At 39.4% G+C, this 20,022-nt stretch overlaps 1 protein-coding gene across 1 annotated transcript in view; it reads right to left on the bottom strand.

Moving 5' to 3' along the window:
- The window catches only part of LAMA4 (laminin subunit alpha 4), a 107,808-nt gene that overhangs the window by 37,291 nt on the left and 50,495 nt on the right, over positions 1-20,022 (bottom strand). Inside the window, exons 7-17 of the mRNA XM_009926147.2 lie at positions 19,317-19,468; positions 19,064-19,174; positions 15,702-15,813; positions 12,212-12,379; positions 11,253-11,446; positions 9,235-9,351; positions 7,090-7,238; positions 4,899-5,040; positions 3,754-3,850; positions 2,851-2,967; positions 1,630-1,815 (exon numbers count right to left, since the gene is read on the bottom strand). Of these exons, the coding sequence (XP_009924449.1) occupies positions 1,630-1,815; positions 2,851-2,967; positions 3,754-3,850; positions 4,899-5,040; positions 7,090-7,238; positions 9,235-9,351; positions 11,253-11,446; positions 12,212-12,379; positions 15,702-15,813; positions 19,064-19,174; positions 19,317-19,468 (1,545 nt within the window). The remainder of the gene's footprint in view (positions 1-1,629; positions 1,816-2,850; positions 2,968-3,753; positions 3,851-4,898; positions 5,041-7,089; positions 7,239-9,234; positions 9,352-11,252; positions 11,447-12,211; positions 12,380-15,701; positions 15,814-19,063; positions 19,175-19,316; positions 19,469-20,022) is intronic.

The raw sequence follows: 20,022 nt of genomic DNA, 5'->3' as shown, positions 1-20,022 counted from the left end.
GAATAAAACAAAAACCTTCATATGTAAGCTATAGCAGACTGTGTCTCTTAGATGTTTTTCCTCATACCATTCCCTCCCTCAATGCCAATCATATCCACATTTACATTGTCTTAAATGGGAGTTGGAGCCCATAGCCCACAGTCTAAACTGTGCTCTGTGGTGATCAAAAACATTTTACAGCAATGCAATACAACTGTTATATCAATTACACCTTTATGGAGCTCTGTGCAGTGACTAACAGTGAGCTTACCCATTCCCGGAGGGAGTGGCTCAATGTTTCCTTGATGAAAAGCTCAGAGAAATGTGAGTTGCTTCCAGTTCTGGAGCCAAAGGTTGGGCTATTGAATAGTACTGAATTTCTTCTTGTGGAGGGAACCAGTTTTATACCAGTTATTGGGAGCACTCACTTAACCAAAAATATCAGTGTGAGTGTCTTATCCATTACTGAATTCTGGAAATAACATGACCCTTGGGTTTTCCCAGTCTAGAGGGAAGAGTGTGGCTTTGGGGGACTAGAAGCAATGCTGGGTTTGGTACTCGTAACACCATTTGCAGTAAAATGACACTCAAGTTGCAAAGCTCCTGACAGAAGGAGAAAGGATTTGGGGCAGTAGATCTGAGATTCAGACTTTCTGGAAATAGAGTCAATGGAGTTATGGACCTTCCCTGAGGCACTTTCAGGAGGGAAGACATCACTGGACAGTGCTGCAGGTGATGGTACATATCATCAAACATATGCAGGAAATTTCTTGTTCTGGATTTCCAGCTTCCCTAGCCGTGAATACCTTGGGACCTTTGTAAGCCTCCTGAACAGAGCCAGGAATACATTGAGCAATAAGTAGTGGTGCTTGCCAGCAATTTTTTATTCTGAATATTCTCAATTCTAGGTTGATTCTTTTCTTTCCTAATTTTTCTTTTCCTTCTTTCACCAGTCACTTCATTTCAGCTTCACTCTCTCTGCCTCTTTTTCCACTCTTCCCTATCATCTTCATTTTAATTTTGTAGCCTGCCTCCGTTTTTCTTTTGTCTTTTTGTTTGCCTTAAATTTTTCATAACAAGTCTTCTGGTTTTTACTCTACTCTTCCTCCTCCCCCTGACAATAAAAGTGGAATTAATGTGATGTTTACAAGCTTTTCCAGCAATCACCCTGCTTAAATACTGTATTTCCTCCCTAATCCTCTTTGCCTCCTTTGTTTAGACTACAAGCTCATCAAGTCAGGGACCTTTTCTCCTCCATGTTTGTACTACTGAGGGCAAAAGGACCCTGTTTTCAAATGCCTCCCAATGTTAAAAAAAAAGTAAACCACCAATCATAATAGCAAGAAGTATTTAAACAAGCTGTCTACCATTCAGTGTGACCTTGGTACACTGATAAAAATGACTTAGAAGCCAATAAGACTTCAGCCCTTAAGTGTTTAAGTCACTTTTGGAAATGCTCAAGTATCCAAAAGTTTTAAAGTATAGTCAAGTCTCTAGAAAACTGCTGATTTTTGAAATGTTTTCATGGAGTTAAGATGCTAGAGGATTATATGCAATGAACATGCAATGTAAACAATTCATATAACATGATGTTGCAATGATTCACTGACCTTTTAATGCTAAGGAATGGCAAAATTCAGGTCACCCTACCTGCATCCCCAGCTGAATCCACAGCACTGTCGTATGCTGCTGAGTTGTGCTGGAAGTCTTGCAGGTTTTGAGACCACAACCTCACGTTCTCATCCATGGGGGTTGTAGCCTGCGTTACTGTCATGGTAGCACTTACAGCATCTGCAGTCTTCATTTTAGCTTGCTCCAAACGCTCTCTGGCCTCCACTACAAAATAAATAGGGGATGAGAAGAAATGAACTCTTTCAAAGATTCAAGCAAGCTATACCCAGTATTTAGAAAGTGGTGAGGCTAAGGGGATTTTACCTTCTGCAGAATGGGGACCCAGCCTTGCTTGGCTGGTTTTCTCTTTATTTCTACAGGGAATATTCAAAACTTCCTGTGGTTGTTCTACAATCATATTAATTCTTAAAATTTAAGAAATTCTCATTACCATTCTAGATTGTTAGAAATTTTCAATGTCCTTGGATTTTGATGGCTGTTACATAGCCAAGGAAGTTGGAACAGAGATGAAAAAATACATTGTTTTTCATCAAGTTTTTAAAAGAAAATGCACATATTTGTTGAATATTTTTCATGAAAGTTATTTTGAAGGAGTGAAACCCAAGACACTGAAGTGGTTTTGTTTTTTCATACCTGGCATTTTTTTTTTTTTTTTTTTTTTTGGAGTTACCAGCTACTGTATTTGTAAAACCTGTGGCATTTTGCATATGGTAATGTCTTGGCAGTAAAACCCAGCCATTTTTAGTTTAAGTTAATGAAGAAATCTTGACCATGTCAGTTTTGAACACCTTCAGATATACTTGCTGGATGGTCTATGATGTCTCTTTTCTTAAAAACTAAGGTGAGGTTTTGTCAATCAAGACTGCCAGTAATTACCTCCCAAATACTCTACTTGGCAGGTGTGATGTATATGTGAATTAGATTTGGACTGTCAATACAGTAAAACCATAGACTTGTAGATTCTCCATGCCCTGAAAATATCAAGAGTAACATGGGAGAGGACAATTGTAGTAAGGAGGATCAAGAAGAATGTTAGTAATTTCATGTGGCAAAACATGTAATTTGATTATGAATATGTTAAAGCTGGATGTTTGCTACCTAGGTCTTGTAGTTTCAAATTCGTTTAGGCCTCCCTGGGACTGAAATTTTAATACCAACTTCATAGGCGATATGCAAAGATAAAATATGCTCTTAAATATATGAAGATAAAGCATCATAAAATGAAGTTCCTCTTACAACCTGGCTCTGCTGATTGCATTTTTGTGATGGCTCTCATCAGTTGGCTTCGCAGAACACTCATTCTAGCAAGAGTGCCATTAACATGCCGGCTAGTGTCTGCAATGGTTAAATCATTACCTGCAGGGAGAAAATAGGAGGTATAGTTGAGTGGCATCAAAGTGGTGTTTAAAAAGGTATATTTTATCCTGTGGAAGTATGTTATTAAGCATTTAATACACCATAGGCAGTATACTATGGCCTCTTTTAGCATAGATCATACTAACACTCTTGACTTAACATAATCTAAAGGAAAAAGCAACCTTGCAGGTCCCAGCCATTATTTGCATGCCAGAGGCTGTCTTAGAAAAATCTGGAGACCTGTATCTCAGTCAGTACTGTCTCTCTCTGCTTTACCAGAACTGCTAAGAATAGCTGCAACAAGTATACAGGAAAAGTTTTAAGGAACTCAAAAGGTCCTGAAAAATTGAAGAGGTGATTTCTGTAATTTGAGTTTTCTTTTATTTTCAGTGAAAAAAAGGCCAAAATACCTTAACATTTATTATTATCCTTCACTGGTGATATCCAGCTTTCTGAACACTTAAACTGTTGTGAATTAATTTCAGCTGAACTACTTGACTGAGTATATTTACCCGTGAACAAGTCTTTGCAAGAACACATTTAAACAGTGGTTGTATCTGAAATGGTCCTTTTGTGAAGGAAATAAACTTTCAGCATCTGGCAGGATGACAACACATGAACTACTCATACTGTGCCTGTGGCCATTTCAAGTACTTTGTGTGGTAACTTTGATCAATATGCTATTCTGTTACAGCAGTAGTTCTGCCTTAGTGATGTGCCTTTTAAATTTATTTTAACATGCATGCTTATAAACTGACTGGGAAGGTAGAAAGGACGTATATTTACTGTCATCTACTGTCCGTTGTAGCTCCGTGGCTTGGTTGAGGAGTTCTTCGCTTTTACCTTTATGGTAAATGATCTGAGTATCAATTCCAACTGCAGCCTACAAGTATGTTCCAAAAAAGAAAGTCAGAATAATGCTTATCAAATGTTCCTCTTTATTGTGTTTAATTGTGGACAACATATTACTTCATATGAATGCAACTGCAAAGTCACTGCTGTTTCATTTCATTTGAAGATTGGCAGTTAGATTGGAAAAAAAAGTCTGAAAAGCAAAATTTTCTGTAGATTGCAATTAAAGTTTAGAGAATGTATGCTTTTCCAGGCAACAACACTGAGTAACAAAGATGGAGAAAGCACAGAAGTCCTCTTAATTTATCAACTCTAGTATGGTCAACGTGATACTCATGTTAGTTAGGCACTGTGACTGTTCATTTCTACTGTCATCTCTCATGGGTGATAAACACTTGCACTGCGTGGGGAGCTGCCTTGCAGTCCCCAGTAGTGTGCTGGAAGCAGAAGGTTGGACTTGAAATCCCACAGCCCTGTAATCTAACCAAGTCCTCTTGCTATCCCACTAATAAATTGCTGGTAAGTAGCATGTATATCAGTTGGAAACTATATATGTAAAAAAATACATATAAAATATTTCAGAACAGTGAGGCCAGAGACGAAATTAGCATCCTCATCCCTGCACTGAGTGTGTGAGTCGGCTCTTTGCCCCATTTTAACTTGACTTTCTGTGAGAAACAGTGATGTTTCTGTTAGATGTCTTGACCACCTTTCTTGCCACATGGTGCTGTGTGGAGTAGGAGGGCTTGGGCACTAATGCCAGCTCAGGTTCCTACAGGGCCAGGGAGTTGTTTGGACTTTCACAGAGCAGCCTCAATTTGAGTGACAACACAGAGCAGCATCACCCTATACTTAGGGACAGAAGAACCTGTTGCGTCTTTTCAAATACCAGGGGACTTTAGGCTGGCAGAATAATTAACTACCTAGGATTTAATTCCGGAAATAGTAGATGAAGCAAAATGTGCAGTGAGAAGTTCAGTGCTGACAGTTAACCTAAATCTTGTTTTTTCTTTATATTTAGGTGTCTGAAGTCCCTGAAGCATTGCAAGATAAAAGCTGATATTATGAAAATTACTTACATCGTTGACCCGGTTTGTTGTGTTCAGTGCCAGCAAAGCAGCTTTATTAGCTTCTTCAATATAACCAGCAATATTTTCGTAAACATTTGAAGCATTTATTGCCCTTTGTACCAAACCATTTGTATCAACACCATACAAATTCCTGTTAAAAAGAGAGTAAAAGGAGGAAGAAACCAAACTGAATCAAACTAGTTTCAAATTGATTAATTTTCTTAACATTCTGTGAATTCTGACTACATAATTACACAGATAAATATACTTGGCCTAAGCAGTATTCTCTTCATTGTGTATGACCATTTATGTCAATCTGAAGCAGGTGAAAACTATGTGGATAGAAGGTAATTCCCAGTGGTATAACTTTGGGAATTTTGCCTTCAACATCTATGTAAGCAGCAGCAAATGACTACTGAGCTTTTATCTTTTTTTTAGTCTAGATTAGATATTCCATGAATTAACAGAATAACAGATCCATCAGTTGCCCTTCATTAGGGTTAACTTCTGGCCACGAATGGAAAGACTTGTGTGTGCCAGTGATCAGGACAGCTGTATCGCTGGGCTGTTTATATTTTCCAAAAGTAGGTGGGAAAAGGGGGAGGATCAGATGAAGGACTGCCCATGGTCATGATACTTTGCAAAAAGTTAGATTTAAAAAACACAAGATAGCTTTTCTGGCATAGTAGATCTTGATTTGCATATGAGGCGATAACTGGTCTTTAGATTCCAAACAGCAGTTGGTTCAGGGCTCAACCTTCAGCTGTTAGCAACTTTGAATAAATATTATTTTTTTAAGATTTTTGTGATAAACAGATTTCAGAGTATATGTTAAATATAGACTAAATATATATATATTTACGTGTGTGTGTATTCACTTCAAAGTGTTTGCACACTGAGAGATTATTAGGTTTCCAGATTCAGTGTTGTTGCAAGAATTTCCTGCTATATTCCCCTAAGACAAAAGAAGAAACTCTACCAAATAAAAGCCTAACAGGCTTATAAAGCAAACCCATAGAAACAAAATTATTTGAAAACAGGCTAAATGTTTTAAAGGATTAAAGTTTCACTGCAGGATAATCTTCTCAACAAATAAAAGAGTCAGCACATTTCCATCTCGGTATTTCATAATTATTTCTGTTTGCTTTCTGTTAACTTCCTAATGTGTTGGACTTGGTAGTAATTTTTAAATTATTTTGGTAAGGGATGAAGGCTAGCCATATGGGGTATTTTCTTTCAAGTGATTCTGCTGCCCCCAGTTAGCTGATCTCAGACTGAACATATTGTTTGGTTTTTAGGCTGTCTGTAGTTTGTGTGGTGTTACAGAACAGAGTTTCAGATGTCAGCTTTACACAACTGTATAAAAGACAACCATCTGTTATTTTTTTCTCTATTTTAATCTCCTATCTAGGGCATACTAATATTAAGAAACAATTGGTATTTAGGTAATATACTTGAAGAGTAGTTTTAATTTTATCTTCCAAAAGCATATGTCCATGATGTTACTTAAGGTAGAATTTGGTGAAATATTTTATTTAAGAATTCATTTGCAGCAGTGATTTTTCCACAGGTGGTCCCGATTGCAAATAAAGTCAAATTTCAGATCTGTCTAGAAGTGACTTGTTAGTAAATTGGGGAATGTTGATGCATTTAGTATCTTCCAGCAAAATAGGAAGACTTATAGTAAGTTTTTGGTGTTACAGTGGGCCAGTTTCACTGGAACACAACCTGTTGAGTATCAGAACTACTCCATCTGTAAACCAGTTCTTGAAAAAAAATGATCCCAAAGCCCATTTTGTGGCCTATAATGCTGAACATTTTTAATGTGAATGAACTTACTGACATGAGCTGTTTCTGCAAACCCCATTTAATCTGACTGTATTATTTTACTTTTCAGTGATCTACCTTTCCTATTCTCTTGCTATGGGAAGAGAAAACATGCCAAATTAGAAAAGGCAGAATGTCATGCAAGGTATATGTTTATTCTTTGAAAAGATTAATAGATTTTGCTTAGCTCAACTTCAGCTGTTCCCTCTGGACCATGACAAGTCCTTCCATACATGACTTAACAGTGATTTGTTTAGTGCCTATTTACAGACAGCATATTTAATGTCACTGTGTTTCTGCTTGTCTTTTAGTTCATTCAGCTGTTCAGTCAGTAGCACTTGTATGAACAGAGTCTGCTGAAGTTAAATTTTACCGGTCCAGCTCATCAGCAAGTCTTCTTAGGTTGTGTGCATGATGCATAGCCTTTTCTACCAAATCATCATCAAACAGAGACAGATTGGCTATTTTTTCCTGCAATTCCTTTTTTGCTCCATCTATTTCTGCGTAGAGCCCTGACACATTCTGAAAAAAATATGAAAGGAAGGAAAGAAGATGAAAATTGTAAAAAATCAGGTCTGTATTTTTATTATTATGTTTTATTTTACCATTTATATTATTATAATGTTGTTGCTTTCTGTTATATTTGTTTTATGTTATATTTTTAACAGATCAAAAAGAGGAAAGATCTAAAAGAGTCTGTCCCATGAATGTCAGTATAGCAAGACAAATGCAGGAACATAAAAATCAACCAAAAATTCTAGGAATCCCTTAAAAAGATATTAGAGATATATGTGTAAAATACAGAAGAAAGACAGTTGAGAAATGTCTCACTATCTTTTATGTTTGCTCCAGAATGGTGACAATGACAAGACTTGCAGAGTGAAGTGCTAATAGGTGAAGTAATTAAACCAGATCTTTGCAAAAATCCCCTTATTGTGGTTCTTCTTAAATTGGGAGATGGAACCAATAATTTTTTTTTTTTTTTTTTTACCCCTTCGCTGTGAAGTCTGCAGGCCAGAAATTATTTTTTAGAACTTTTAAATGATACCTATACAAGTAAACTAAATAGTGCTATAGTGGTTGGGCTAACGCATCATCCCGTTACTGCATGGGTCCTGGCACTGTTTTGGCCCTGGCCAGCTGCATCTCTCCCAAACCTGCCTCCTTGAGGAATAGCATGGGGCAGTGCCTGTGGCCTGGGGACAATTTGGCAATTGCTGGAGGGGGGCAGAGAGTTTAGCTGTACTGCTGTGAGCTGTGCCACATCGCGGAAAATGGGCCCTGGTCCCTTTCTGTCTCCTTGCACAGAGACATCCCTCATGCTAAGAAATCTTGGGTTAGTCTAATTTGTAAATTAGTCCACCTAAATACTACCTATATGTATTTGTAGGCAAGGAGAAGTAGTATCCCTTTGCCTTAGCCATACTTCTTCCTTATATGAAATACTTGTGGGGAAGACCAAATGGGCCTGCAGTCACCTTCTCTCCAATACACAACCTTGCTGATATGTTTGAGGAGTATAAATGCGGCCTCAAAATACACAAAAAAAGGATGAAACAGAGGGAGAGAAGAAGGATGAATGAGTGAAGCGTGAAAATACTTATTGCTGATGAGGATGGAAGATCTATGATGTTTGCATACTACTTCTTTCCCTGCAGTGTGAATGTCCCCTCTGTGTAAACTTATCCACAAGAGTGGGGGACCTGAAATGATAAACTGCAGCAATTTGTTTTGCACAAAATGCAGGGGAAAAAAAAAATCATACTGCTTGATCACCTAGGGAGGGTTATAAAGCAAGCTGTCTTCCTTCTGTTTTCTCAAATAACTTTTTCAAAGAAATATTAATGACTTCTGATATTTATTTTTGTGTTAAAAAAAAGAAGTGGGCAACTATGACCAAAGTCAATGTCTGTGGAGAATTTTCATTTGTCTTAAATTACCTCAAAATGTTAGAATAAAACATGAAAAAAAAAAAAAAAGCTTTGGTAAGTCCAAAATCCTAAAATTTCTAGACATTTCCTGCAACACTTTGTCTCATTCAAAACACTGGATACTAGTCTACAGTTCCAGAAGAGGAGTTCTGTAAGACAATCTGTTTATGTATGTTTTACAGCCTGACAGTGGCTGGTTTTAACACTGGTATCTGGGATCTGTAGCCTTCTTCTATGCTCACTTGCAGGTACAAGAAAAGGAATTTAGCATATAGTGCAGTCTTTTACCAGAGCATCTTTAGGCAGCTGCTTGTAATTAAATGATTGAGAACTCTGCAGCAAAATCCTTCATTCAGCTCTGCCTACAGTTAGGTGTCCTTAGAATATGATTATATTTCTGATGCAGTAAAATGTAATTACAGAGCTTTTCATCCAGGAAGATTTATACTTTTTGGGGGGGAATATTCATCAACATTTCATTGAAGCAATATAAAAAAGGAGAGTTTTTTATTTAGTAGTCTAAACACATGACTTAAAAGTTCAAAAAATCAGGACATATCATTTAAACAAGTCACTGAGGCACCTACCTTTATTACCTCACTTAACTCAGAGTTGACCTTTTGTGGTCCTGCCAAAATAGTTGTGGCACTTAGCAGAATGTCGTTCACTTCATCTATTTGCTCTTTTATTTTCTCATGTTGTTTCTACAAAAAATAAATAAAATCACATCCAAACCCATCTGTGCATTGCTAAAATACAGTGTTACCATTTTTGTTAAATTTATTAAAGTTAATTCAAAAGATGAAGTGATGAACTAAATAGGTTTTAGACAAATGTGAAGTCAAGTTTTTCCCAGACATCTGTAACAGCTGCATATTATAATGTGATTGTGCATTTTCTTGTCTTTGTGAAAGAAATGTTGGGTTTTTTAAAATTTATTAATTTCATTTTTTATTACCGCATGAGCACTTATTGGAATGAAGCACTATTCAGTGCACTGCCAGCAGAGACAAATTAAACATGGATTTTTCATAGTGGTCTGGAGACTAGTTTTTTTCTGGAGGTTTTTTAAATCTACAGTACAGAGATCTCTTTTCCTTGTCAATAGTAAAGCTAATGTGAACAATCTCTTTTGTACAGCATCTGCCTTCATTGTGAGTAATAATGAAGATCCAACTGGTTAAAAACAGTGAACAAATGCGACTACACACTTCAGGCTTTGCTTCATAAATGTGAGATGAGCTGCAGCTTGGCACTGTAATTATGAAACAATGGAACAACAGAAGAGGCTTTGTACATAAGGATCCCAAGCTGCTTGTAGAAGAATTCACAAGAGCAGCACGCCTGATTTCTCTATTGAATTATTAGACCTTCTGCATCAGCATGAACTTCTAGCGCTGCAAATTTCAAGAGCTCAAAACTTAGCCACTGATGCTACGAAACCCAGAGGTTGGCCTGCATTTGCAAGATCGTTCTTCAAATCACAAAATTTCTCCCCAAGCCCCTCTCCTCCAGAATCCAAACTATTTCAGACATTGAAATGAAAACAGTTCGCTTCAAATGGTCCCAAATTGTTCTCTGTTGTTTTCTTCCTTGCTGAAAGAATGAATGAAGAGAAAAGTTTTAGGTGGGACATTCTGGTTTTGCATTCCTTAAAGGAAAATAAAGAAAATGGAGAAAGAGTCACAAAACTGCTGGGAGGAGAAAAAATAGTCTTTTTGTCTGGCTGATGGATTGGGTACTTTTCTGGGATAAGAGACCTGAAAATTCAATTTCCTCATCAGCCAGATGGGATTTGAACCTAATACCACCACTTGCAAGCAAACATGCCCCCTTTCCGTGCTGCAGGGGACAGGTCTCCTCTGAGCTCTCTGGTGTGATTACTTTGTTCAAAATACTGAAACTATTCATTTGAACACAGCATAAGGGAAAACTGCTGTAGCCTTACAGCTAGGCTGTTCACCCAGCAAGTAGGAAACTCAGTTTCAAGGTATCTGTTGTGGAGCAGTTAGAGAATGGATTTGTGCCTGAAGATGCAAGGACAATTTTCTGCTCTTCCTGAAAAAATGGGGATGCATTTTGTTTAAAGAGGAACAGGGAGAAAGTTTGGACAAGACAGCATGAATGCACTCAGCCCAGGGCAAAAAATGCAGTGCAGAGTCTTTATAAATAATTATTTTAATACAATATAATTACTTTTGTGAGCATGAAGTCCTTCCACATTATAAATCAGTATGTAATAGGTGAAACAATCCCACCACAATATTTATAACAGCCATGCTGCATGGAATTTTAAACTTCTTGGGTTTTATTGTAATGTCTTCCTAGTTTAAGCATCAGTATCCATCTCTTCCTTGGCTTGCAGAGACATGCCATGCCAAAACTTGTCATTTATTGTCACTCCATGAATAAATAATAGTACCTTGCACTTCCACAACTTGTTTCTTAGAATTGGAGAGTTAAACTCATCCTGCTGAGTGGTCCAAGGAATTCTTTTTTGGTGTGGTGATTCCTGAATCTAAATTGTTTGCACTCTACTATTTTAAGCACCAGCAGAGATGGAGTGTTCAGAGACAACAGTTATGATAAATGTACTGCATAGTACCTCACGCCTTTGAAGATTGGCTGTGTTTTCCTTATTTATATCTTCTGCTTGTATAACATAGTCAAGCGCCTGGTCTAATGCCTCCTTCAGGTCTGACAGTTTCACATCCTGTTCACTGAGCTGCTCCAGCACATCAGACACTAGAGATCTAGTGTCGTTGTACCTCTCGTGAAACTCTTCAACTTGCTGTAGCACTGGGAGAAAAATCAGAGGCCACTGATTAATCCAAACCTTGGATTTCTGACAAAACTTACCTATGCAACAATTTCCATTGCTGTTACTCAGGGGACAGTAAAACACCGTTGTTAAGAGCTCACTTGAGAGGTCATATACCTAGATTTTAAATTCCCCATCTCTTTTGAAAAGGAAAGATACCTCTCGTTTTAGTATCTCATTTTAATCCCATTGATTCCCCCTCTCAAGTAGCTTTTCCTAAAAGAAACTAGGTTTGGCTTTCCTTGCTCTTCATTTGTTTTTCATTGTCACAGCTAACCAGGCTATTCTGGAGAAAGCAGTCCTTATTGTGCTGGGGCTCTGACTCATGTTCACCAAGCAGTGAGAATTCGGCTGCCACTCTTCCCCATACCAGCAGTTTTTCTCTCTCTCTGTTGGAGTTCACTGTCCCCATGGCAGAGCTGGCAGGAGGGAAAGAAGACATTCACATGAGCAGTTCTAGCCCTGGCACAAACCTTCCTAAGCAGCTATCCCTGAGGTGCTGCAGCGCACAGGCACACACAGACACACGCATATTTTTCTGCCCGTTCTGCCATGGGGGCAGCAAGCGCCAGCAGAGACCTGGGGCCGGCATTTGGAAGCAGCGGCATCTTCAGTACACCGATCGGTGCTTGTCAAACGCCTGCGGGTCCTTCCCAGGGGCTCAGCAGTACATCCAGAGCTGCTTGGCCTGTGCCAGCTGCACATCAACATGTGGGTGAATGGAAAACAGTTTTAAAACTCACACTTCTCTGCTGCGTCTTCCTCTTCATCTGCAAGTTGCCTCTGATTAGTGAAAGGCTTACGGCGTGTGATCTCCTTCAGCATCTCCTCAGCCACACTCAGCTTCTGGGAAATTTCTTCAGGGCTGAGCTCTTGTTGAATTGCATAGTATTTCATTTTGCTGCTGATCTCTGTGGGAAAAAGGAACAGATGGTCAATCCAGCATGGCTACAGCGAAGTAAATACTGTGGAGTACTTTTACTTTTGTGAATCCAGATCATGTTGATGGCAAAAGAAAGTTTTAATTATCTTCCAACTTTATAGTAGGTAATTATGTTTAATCCAGTCTTAAAATTAAATCTGTAAATAAATCACACTTTCTGGCATGTGTGGGGGTCTCATCAGAAGAGGATGAGATTAAGCGGGCATGGGTTGTGTGCATTATTTGGCTTGGCATTTCTTATAGGCTGGGATCATCATTTTATTCTGAGTTCTGTGGCATGCAGCAGGCTGGGGCTTTCGTCCTGGATCATGGGTTTTTAGTGCTGCTGCAAAAATGGTATGTTTATTAAATAACAACAATGGCAAGGAGACTGGGGTAATCTTTTTTTCCATCTGAAGAAGTTTGTGGCACCCTGAAGAGGTAACATATGGCTTCTGGCCTGGCACTGCGTAGCTGGTTTGGAGATAGATACTATTTCAAGGCTTTGGTCTCAGTTCAAAAAACACTGTTGGATCCCTGCAGCTGAAATTGAGTTTACCCATCCCCAGTGTAGGCATTACAAAGTTTACCCACTTCACACTCCCTGGCCTCAAATACCAGTCACCTCCTCTTTTACGCCCTATGATGTGAGTAGCTTTGGCTTGCGTTCATCACCACTTTTGTGGATAACCAGAGCTGGCAAAGCCAGCACTATGCATCTGTAAGGTCTTTATAAAAAATAGATGTGTAGTTGTGGCACAACTGATTCTTTGGCAGAGTGTCTTTGTATGCAGTTTCTTGCTAGCTCCTGAGCTCATTAATGAAGCTTTAAAGGCTCATACTGAGCAGTAACAGATCACAACCAGCAGCTCCATGGATTTCTTTTTCCTTCTCACGCTGGCACACACCTGTGCATGTGTGCACACATACACCTTCCCTTCAGTAAAGAGCGGCTTGCCTTCTGCAGGGGTGATGCCCCTGTAGAAGGTTTTCAGCATGGTGGAAATCATTTTTGTCTACTTGTCTCCAGCTGCTTTGTGGGTGAACAAGCTCACTCTTTTTATTCACAGCCATGGGTGTTGCTTCTTCTATGATAGCTCAACCTTCTTGTGTTATTTGTGTGCTAAACTAGATACATGTCTGCCTTCTGTGGTTCCTGTTCTGCCCCAAACCAATTAATAATACAAAATGATGATCCACAGAAATCAACCAGTGATTGTTAGTGACATACAATGAGGCTTATGCTGACACATCTGCTCAATAATTGTAGAAATAAAATGTGACAGTTGGCCAGACAGTCAAAGGTGATTTAGAATTACAGGTGTAAGAAGGTACTACAAATGTAACACCCTATGAAGCTGGTCTCACCCTGCCTCTTTTGTGTGAAGGGATGTGTTAACTTAACTATGTTTGTGGAAATAAAGTAATGGTTGAAGCACCCATGGAGATAAGGATAAACAAGGATAACAGTTGATATGTAACCATTCTTCCTTACACAAGTTGCCACAGAGCTTGCGATAATTGCTCTAAGACAGAACTACTCAGGTCTGTTCATCAAGTATTTCTATTGAAAAAGGGCTGTTTAACCTCAGGTGCCAGTCAGCCTTTCTATTCTGATGCCATATACAGCTTTTGTATACTGTTGGCTTTGCCAGAGACTGGGGGAAATCAGTGTGCTCTACGGCAGGATGGAGGCTTTCATGATGCAGGTGTACAGGTGACAGGGATGTTTCTGAGTACATTCCCTTGGGGTTTTATTGCTTTCTGTAAGTACTGAATAAGAGGCTGCAATTGGTTTAATCTCAGTTTTATATGTCAGCATGATAATGATATGCCATAGATATTCCAGATGAAGATAATCTTCTCTCCGTAGGAAACATTTTTTAAATGCAGTTGTGCTTGGGAAGGTGTTAACTGTTGTCATTTATCCTTTGATATATAGGACAGTAAAAATTCTTGAAGATGCAAGAGCTTTCACAGGCTCTAAATAAAAAAAAATCTTAATCTGAGAAGGTGTAAAATATATACATTTACAGCCCGAAGAGAAGTTATATTTTGAAATTTACGCTAGCTCTAGAGATGCTTTTATTGCTCTAGCATGTTGCACAAGGATGAACTTTATAAGTTTTATCTGCATCCCCTCACATCATATGGACAGATGAACAGGACACTGAGACAATAGGTGACAGTTTGTCCCAACATTTTAATGTGAAAAAGCTCTTGGTTTCACTCTTTTCCTAATTTTGGGAGATCTTCATCATCATGTTTACCTCTCCTACTGTGAAACAGCATCACTATAACCATTTCTGGTGGTCTGCTCTAGCCACACGGTTTACAATTCTGCTGTTCACTTTTACTAGAGGCAGCGCTTTCTTGGTGGAAAAAGAAGGCAATGAGAATGCAGTTTTCCAATTCTATTTCTGTATTTCAGAAAAAAAAAACCCCCAAACAGGAGGACAACAGCTAGTCTGTAATGCTCTGTAGATGTGTCTGGACCCAAACTCAGTTGGAAATTCTGGTCAGATGAAGCAATAAGCAGCTTTTAGTATCTCATTTCTAAAAGAAAATCACCACTGCCTCCCACACTGAGCTTGGAGAAGCAGTAAGCTCACCAAATTATTTACTATTCAACATCCTTTTCTTTTTAGAAGCATCTGCATGAAGTTTTATAAACCAGCACAATTCTTCTCAGCAACAATTTGCTAAAAGGCAAAACCTAGATTTAAAGTAACACTCACTGGTGTGATCACCAGAGTTAGTCAGACCTAACTGACTGCCATGGGTTCAAAAGGGAAAGCACAATTTAAAAAAAAAATCTGTCTAGCTATTTATATGACCTCCATTATTTATCAGCCAGAGGGGAAAAGTGCACTTGCATGAATCTGCTGACAAGTAAGACACAGCACTCTCATTGCCCATCCTGTGCTTGTGTTTGTGGCTCCATCCAGCCCCAATCTGATACTCTTTTTTTTTACCACAAGTGTATATAAATACGTTGAGCAGCTATTCAAACAAACTAAGGCTACAAGCTGAATTAGCTTGAAGTATTTCGTGTAACTCTATTTGCTATTATTTTGCTCCACCAACAAAAGAAAAAAGAAACAGAAGCTCTTGTTCTGGGTGTCAGACCAAGACAACCCATGGTGTCAGCTGTCTTAAGAGAGACAAGTTTTTGTTATGGCATTGCAGGCTGCAAAAGCCTTATGTGGGGGTTGCTTTGTGAGAGTGCCCAGGTACTACGACATTTTTTTGCTGAAGGTTTCATTAATACATGCTTGACACTGAGCTGAACCAGAAAGAAATCTGTTTACCTTGAATGTTATCCCTCATATTACTGAGCTGCTGCACAAGCTGAGTAGCACGGTTGTTGGTCTCCATGGTTTCCTTCTGTACTAGTAGGCCTTTGCTGGATGCTTCATTTCCCTATGAATAAACCATGTGAGCTAGACATTAGATTTCTTTTCAGATCCATATGCATGTGTGAGGATGAGCAGTGTAAACACACATTTTGCTTTCTCCTGATGAGCATGCGAAAGTCCATTTATCATATAAAGTGGTATTTACAGAGATGTTTGAAGTGAAGGGCTGTCTTGGTATTTTCAGAATTGCAGAGCGAGAGATTAAAATCTGTCCCATGTTTATCCATCATTTGCTGCAATCAAATTGCCATAAATTATGTACAGTTGTAAAACTCCCATCTGCTGAGTCTCCTAGGCATTCAGCAGGGCTGGCTCATTTTGCTGGGTATGGTGTTTCTGAGTAAGCCTATAGACTGAAGAACAAGGTGTCGCGCTCACAACCATTTTTAGATCGGTGTCTTCCTCAAGTGAGGTCCCCAGCTCTGCAACTTGTTAAAATTAAGAAGCACGAGGATTCAAAATACTCTGAAGAGCATAGCCATCCTCTTATACTATATTACGTTGGAGGCTGTACTCTGCATTTTGTTCCCTTACATGTAAGGGAAATGAAGAGTTACCGTGTCATCGCAGTTACCATCTTTCTGAGAAGGTCACTGACTTTGGGCATGCTTAGATTTAATTTTCAGTGGTATTTCCCAGGAAAAAGAAAAAAATATGACTGCTGTGCCATCGACATTTCCTGGACCTTCTTTGTGTGTGTGTGCACGTGCACGAGTAAGTCCACACTGCATGCTCGCCGGTGGCAAAGCGTTTGATTCACAGTCCCCGTTGGGGCTGCATCAGCAAAAATTCCCACTATAAAATTAATTTCTGGGTTTGGGGTGCTGCAGCCGCGACCCCCGAGGCCGGCCGGCTTCTTGCTGGGGGTTTGGGGAGGCACCAGGTGGCGCTTGAAGGCAGGGCCAGGGACCGAACAGCAGGCTTTCTAGAAAGGTCTTAGTCTTATTTCTCTTTACTTGGGTTTTTAGTCTGTGAAGGGCAAGCACTATGCTTTTTAGTCTTATTCCTTTACGGAATCAGGGTTTCTTTCTGTTGTTCAGCATTGCAACTTCATGCTTATTTTAAGCAACTTGTTACTGTTTTTACACACTCTTGCCTTGACATAATACTCTTTCCTTGCCAGATTGTTCTTTAACTATTGAACACATGGGGAATTGCTGCGACAGGGAAACACAGCTGCGTGAGTGAGGGGTGCTCTTGGGGACCCTCAGATTCCCACTGATGTACAGAGGTTCATCCTGGAATTTGCTAAGAGCGAGCCCAGGAAGGAAAAGGCGCTCGGCTTCCCTGAGTCTCTGCCAAACTTTCGGGACTGAGCTATGTGCTGTTTTACTCTAAGATCACCCCAAGCAGACTCAGGGAGTTACAGGTCACATTTATTCTTCTCATTTAGCAGGAGGATTCGCCTACAGTTGGTGCATTCATCCTGCCTTTGGGGTTTCGGTCAGAATCTGCAGCAACCCCTCAGACACGGGGACGTGCATGTGAAATGCTCTGGATGGAAGATGCAGCATATCTCTGCAAAACCCACACAAGGCCCTAGTACCCATTTTCCATAAAAGTGCCTTGAAAGAGCAAAAAGTTCAATATATTCAGAGTTATTACTGCGGGCTTCCTTCCACTGTGGGAGTTTGGGGCCATTATTTCCCTGTCTTTACAAGCAATCACAAGTATTCATGTGGAACAAGCATTAGAAATAACCAGGGAGAAAAGACCAGAGGAAACGCTGAATTTATTGGTTCAGGGAGAGTCAAACTGAGGAATGAGCTAAGAAATCCCCAGGTACTACTGAAGATGACAAAAACGTTATTATCTAAAATTCACTAAATATTCCTGAAAAACCTACAGCCTTAATCATCCTGCCTAACAGCTACATAGAGGGACACTGAGGTGTGTGAGCTCTGCTGGATTTTCACAGCTGCAGAGGTGTGTGTGGGGGAGCTGATTCAATCAAACCTCTCTTGAACACAGACATAGTCCATGTAATTCTGCAGTGCCCTTTCTGCTAAGTAAGTGCTGCTTAAATACACCCAAACCCAAATTTTCTCTTCCACCTCTCTGTACAGTTCTTTCTCCTCTTCCTTGGTGTTTTTTTTCTCTTGCCTGCTGCTGTATTTGAATTTTAGTCTGAGGTATAATTTCAGTTTGTCTTGTGAAGGAATTGGTAAGTGAATATAAGTTCTGGCATTTTGCAATAAGCATGAAATATACTTTAGTCCTAGTACAGCTGTGGTTATTTCTGAGAATAACATAGAGTGATGTATCTCACTAATATATATATATCTTAGCAACAGAAAGATGTTTAATCATATCTCTTTAAAATGGAGGAGAAGCAATTTTGAGCCCTATTTCTCCTCTTAATATATATCATATCAGTATTCTGCCAGGGTGCAATGAAAGTGTTATGTGAGCTGAGAGCAGATAACCTTAATTTTATAGCCTGGCAATTGCATGTGGATGCAACATTTATGATTACAATTGTGTTAAAATATATCTTGAGTGCTGATCAGGCTCCCATCTCAGTGGGTACATGAAAAACCTTTTAAACTGGCAGTTTTGTAACGTATTTTGAAGTGTCTAATCGGGGCTAATTTAATTTTATGAGGGCATCCATGTAAAATAGATATAGTACAAGTACTCCCAAAGTCAATCTAAATTAGTTTAGTGTTGGTTACTTCGCTTAATTAGAAATCAAAATGTGAAATAGAAAGGCAGTGTGTCTATCTCAGATCAAACGTGTAGATCCTGCGGGAAAGCTTTTTGTGATTGGTGACAAACCTCCAACCACATTCAACAGTCTTTGGCCCTATATCCTTCCTTTTCTGGGAAGAAGACTTGATAGGTCTTTTATGCTTTTAATTCAGAGCTAAAGTAAAATAGAAAGTTTAGAAAAAGAAAATAAAAAGTTCTCCCAACTATCTTTCAGGGCACTCCCACTCTTGTTTGGTGAACCTAGAGGTTCAGGCTAGATGTTAGGAAACATTTCTTTATCAAGACAGTGGTCAAATGCTGGAACAGGCTTCCGAGACAGGTGGTCGATGCCCCAAGCCTGTCAGTGTTTAAGAGGCATTTGGATAATGCCCTTAATAACATGCTTTAACTTTTGGTCAGCCCTGAAGTGGTCAGGCAGTTGGACTAGATGATCGTTGTAGGTCCCTTCCAACTGGAACTATTCTACACTGACCTCTCATGCCAGCATGCGAATATGACAAACCACAAACCCTCAGAGCTGTGGCAGGGGGCTATAAACAAACCTGTTCATCAAGTGTTGCTGCCTCTCTCAGGAGATCATTCATTTCATCTGCAGCATCATCAACCTGGATGGTCCAAAGCACAGCATGGTTCTTTTTTTTGGCCGTTGCCTCCTGTGTGTTGCGGAAAAAAAGTTAGTGCATCTGAAAACAAATTATTTCTCTAGTGAGGGTAGGGATTGAAATTTACAGGAATGGAGTGGAAATGCATAGATTAAAATTACATTGAAAAGTAAAATATCATCATTGTTTGTACCTGGAGATGGGTAGTAGTGAGGTTCAGGTCATTCAAGCGCTTTTGTGCTGCAACACCTGTAGAAATGCTCAGTAAAGTCGATTTGCTTTCATCGATAGCCAGAACTGCTAATCGGATGTCATCTGTCAAATCCCAAATACATTTATCGCAGCCTGATAAGAAAATAAAAGAGTATAATTTTTCTTTAGTGTTTGTGTCAGTTAGCAGCAAGTATCTTAAATTCACGTTATAGCGCTCTTGCCCCATAGTGTTCTCTGTCATTGATGGATCCTGATGGATACTCATTTTTCTTTCACTTTCATCCATCCTCTTCCAAGGTCCCATAATACAGTCATGACGCTTCCATCTGAGCAGCACCAGATGGGATTGCTCTAAGTGGCTGCCCCAGCAGTTCCATGATCAGTAGGGAAGGAGACAGAAGAGGTATTTCCTGGCTATCCCCTAGAGGTTCTGCATATTTGTGGCCCAAAGAACAACAGACAAGGGTCAAAAATACAACTTCATTTTGTCAGAGCCCAAACCTCTGTATTTAAAATGTAGTGGTATGAGGAGTGAGGATGTCCAGCAGATGGGCTCTTGGCTGCCTATTTGATTAGGAACACAACTTCTAATAACACAGTTATAACACGTTTGGAATACACTTGCTCAGAATGCTTGCAATACCACCTTGTTTTTAGTGACATTGGTGCCACGACTAAATGCAAGA

This window comes from Haliaeetus albicilla, chromosome 17, assembly GCF_947461875.1.
Source record: "Haliaeetus albicilla chromosome 17, bHalAlb1.1, whole genome shotgun sequence".
Taxonomy (NCBI): domain Eukaryota; kingdom Metazoa; phylum Chordata; class Aves; order Accipitriformes; family Accipitridae; genus Haliaeetus; species Haliaeetus albicilla.
Note: the sequence above shows the minus strand (reverse complement) of the source record. Positions and strands in the feature narration are given on the sequence as shown.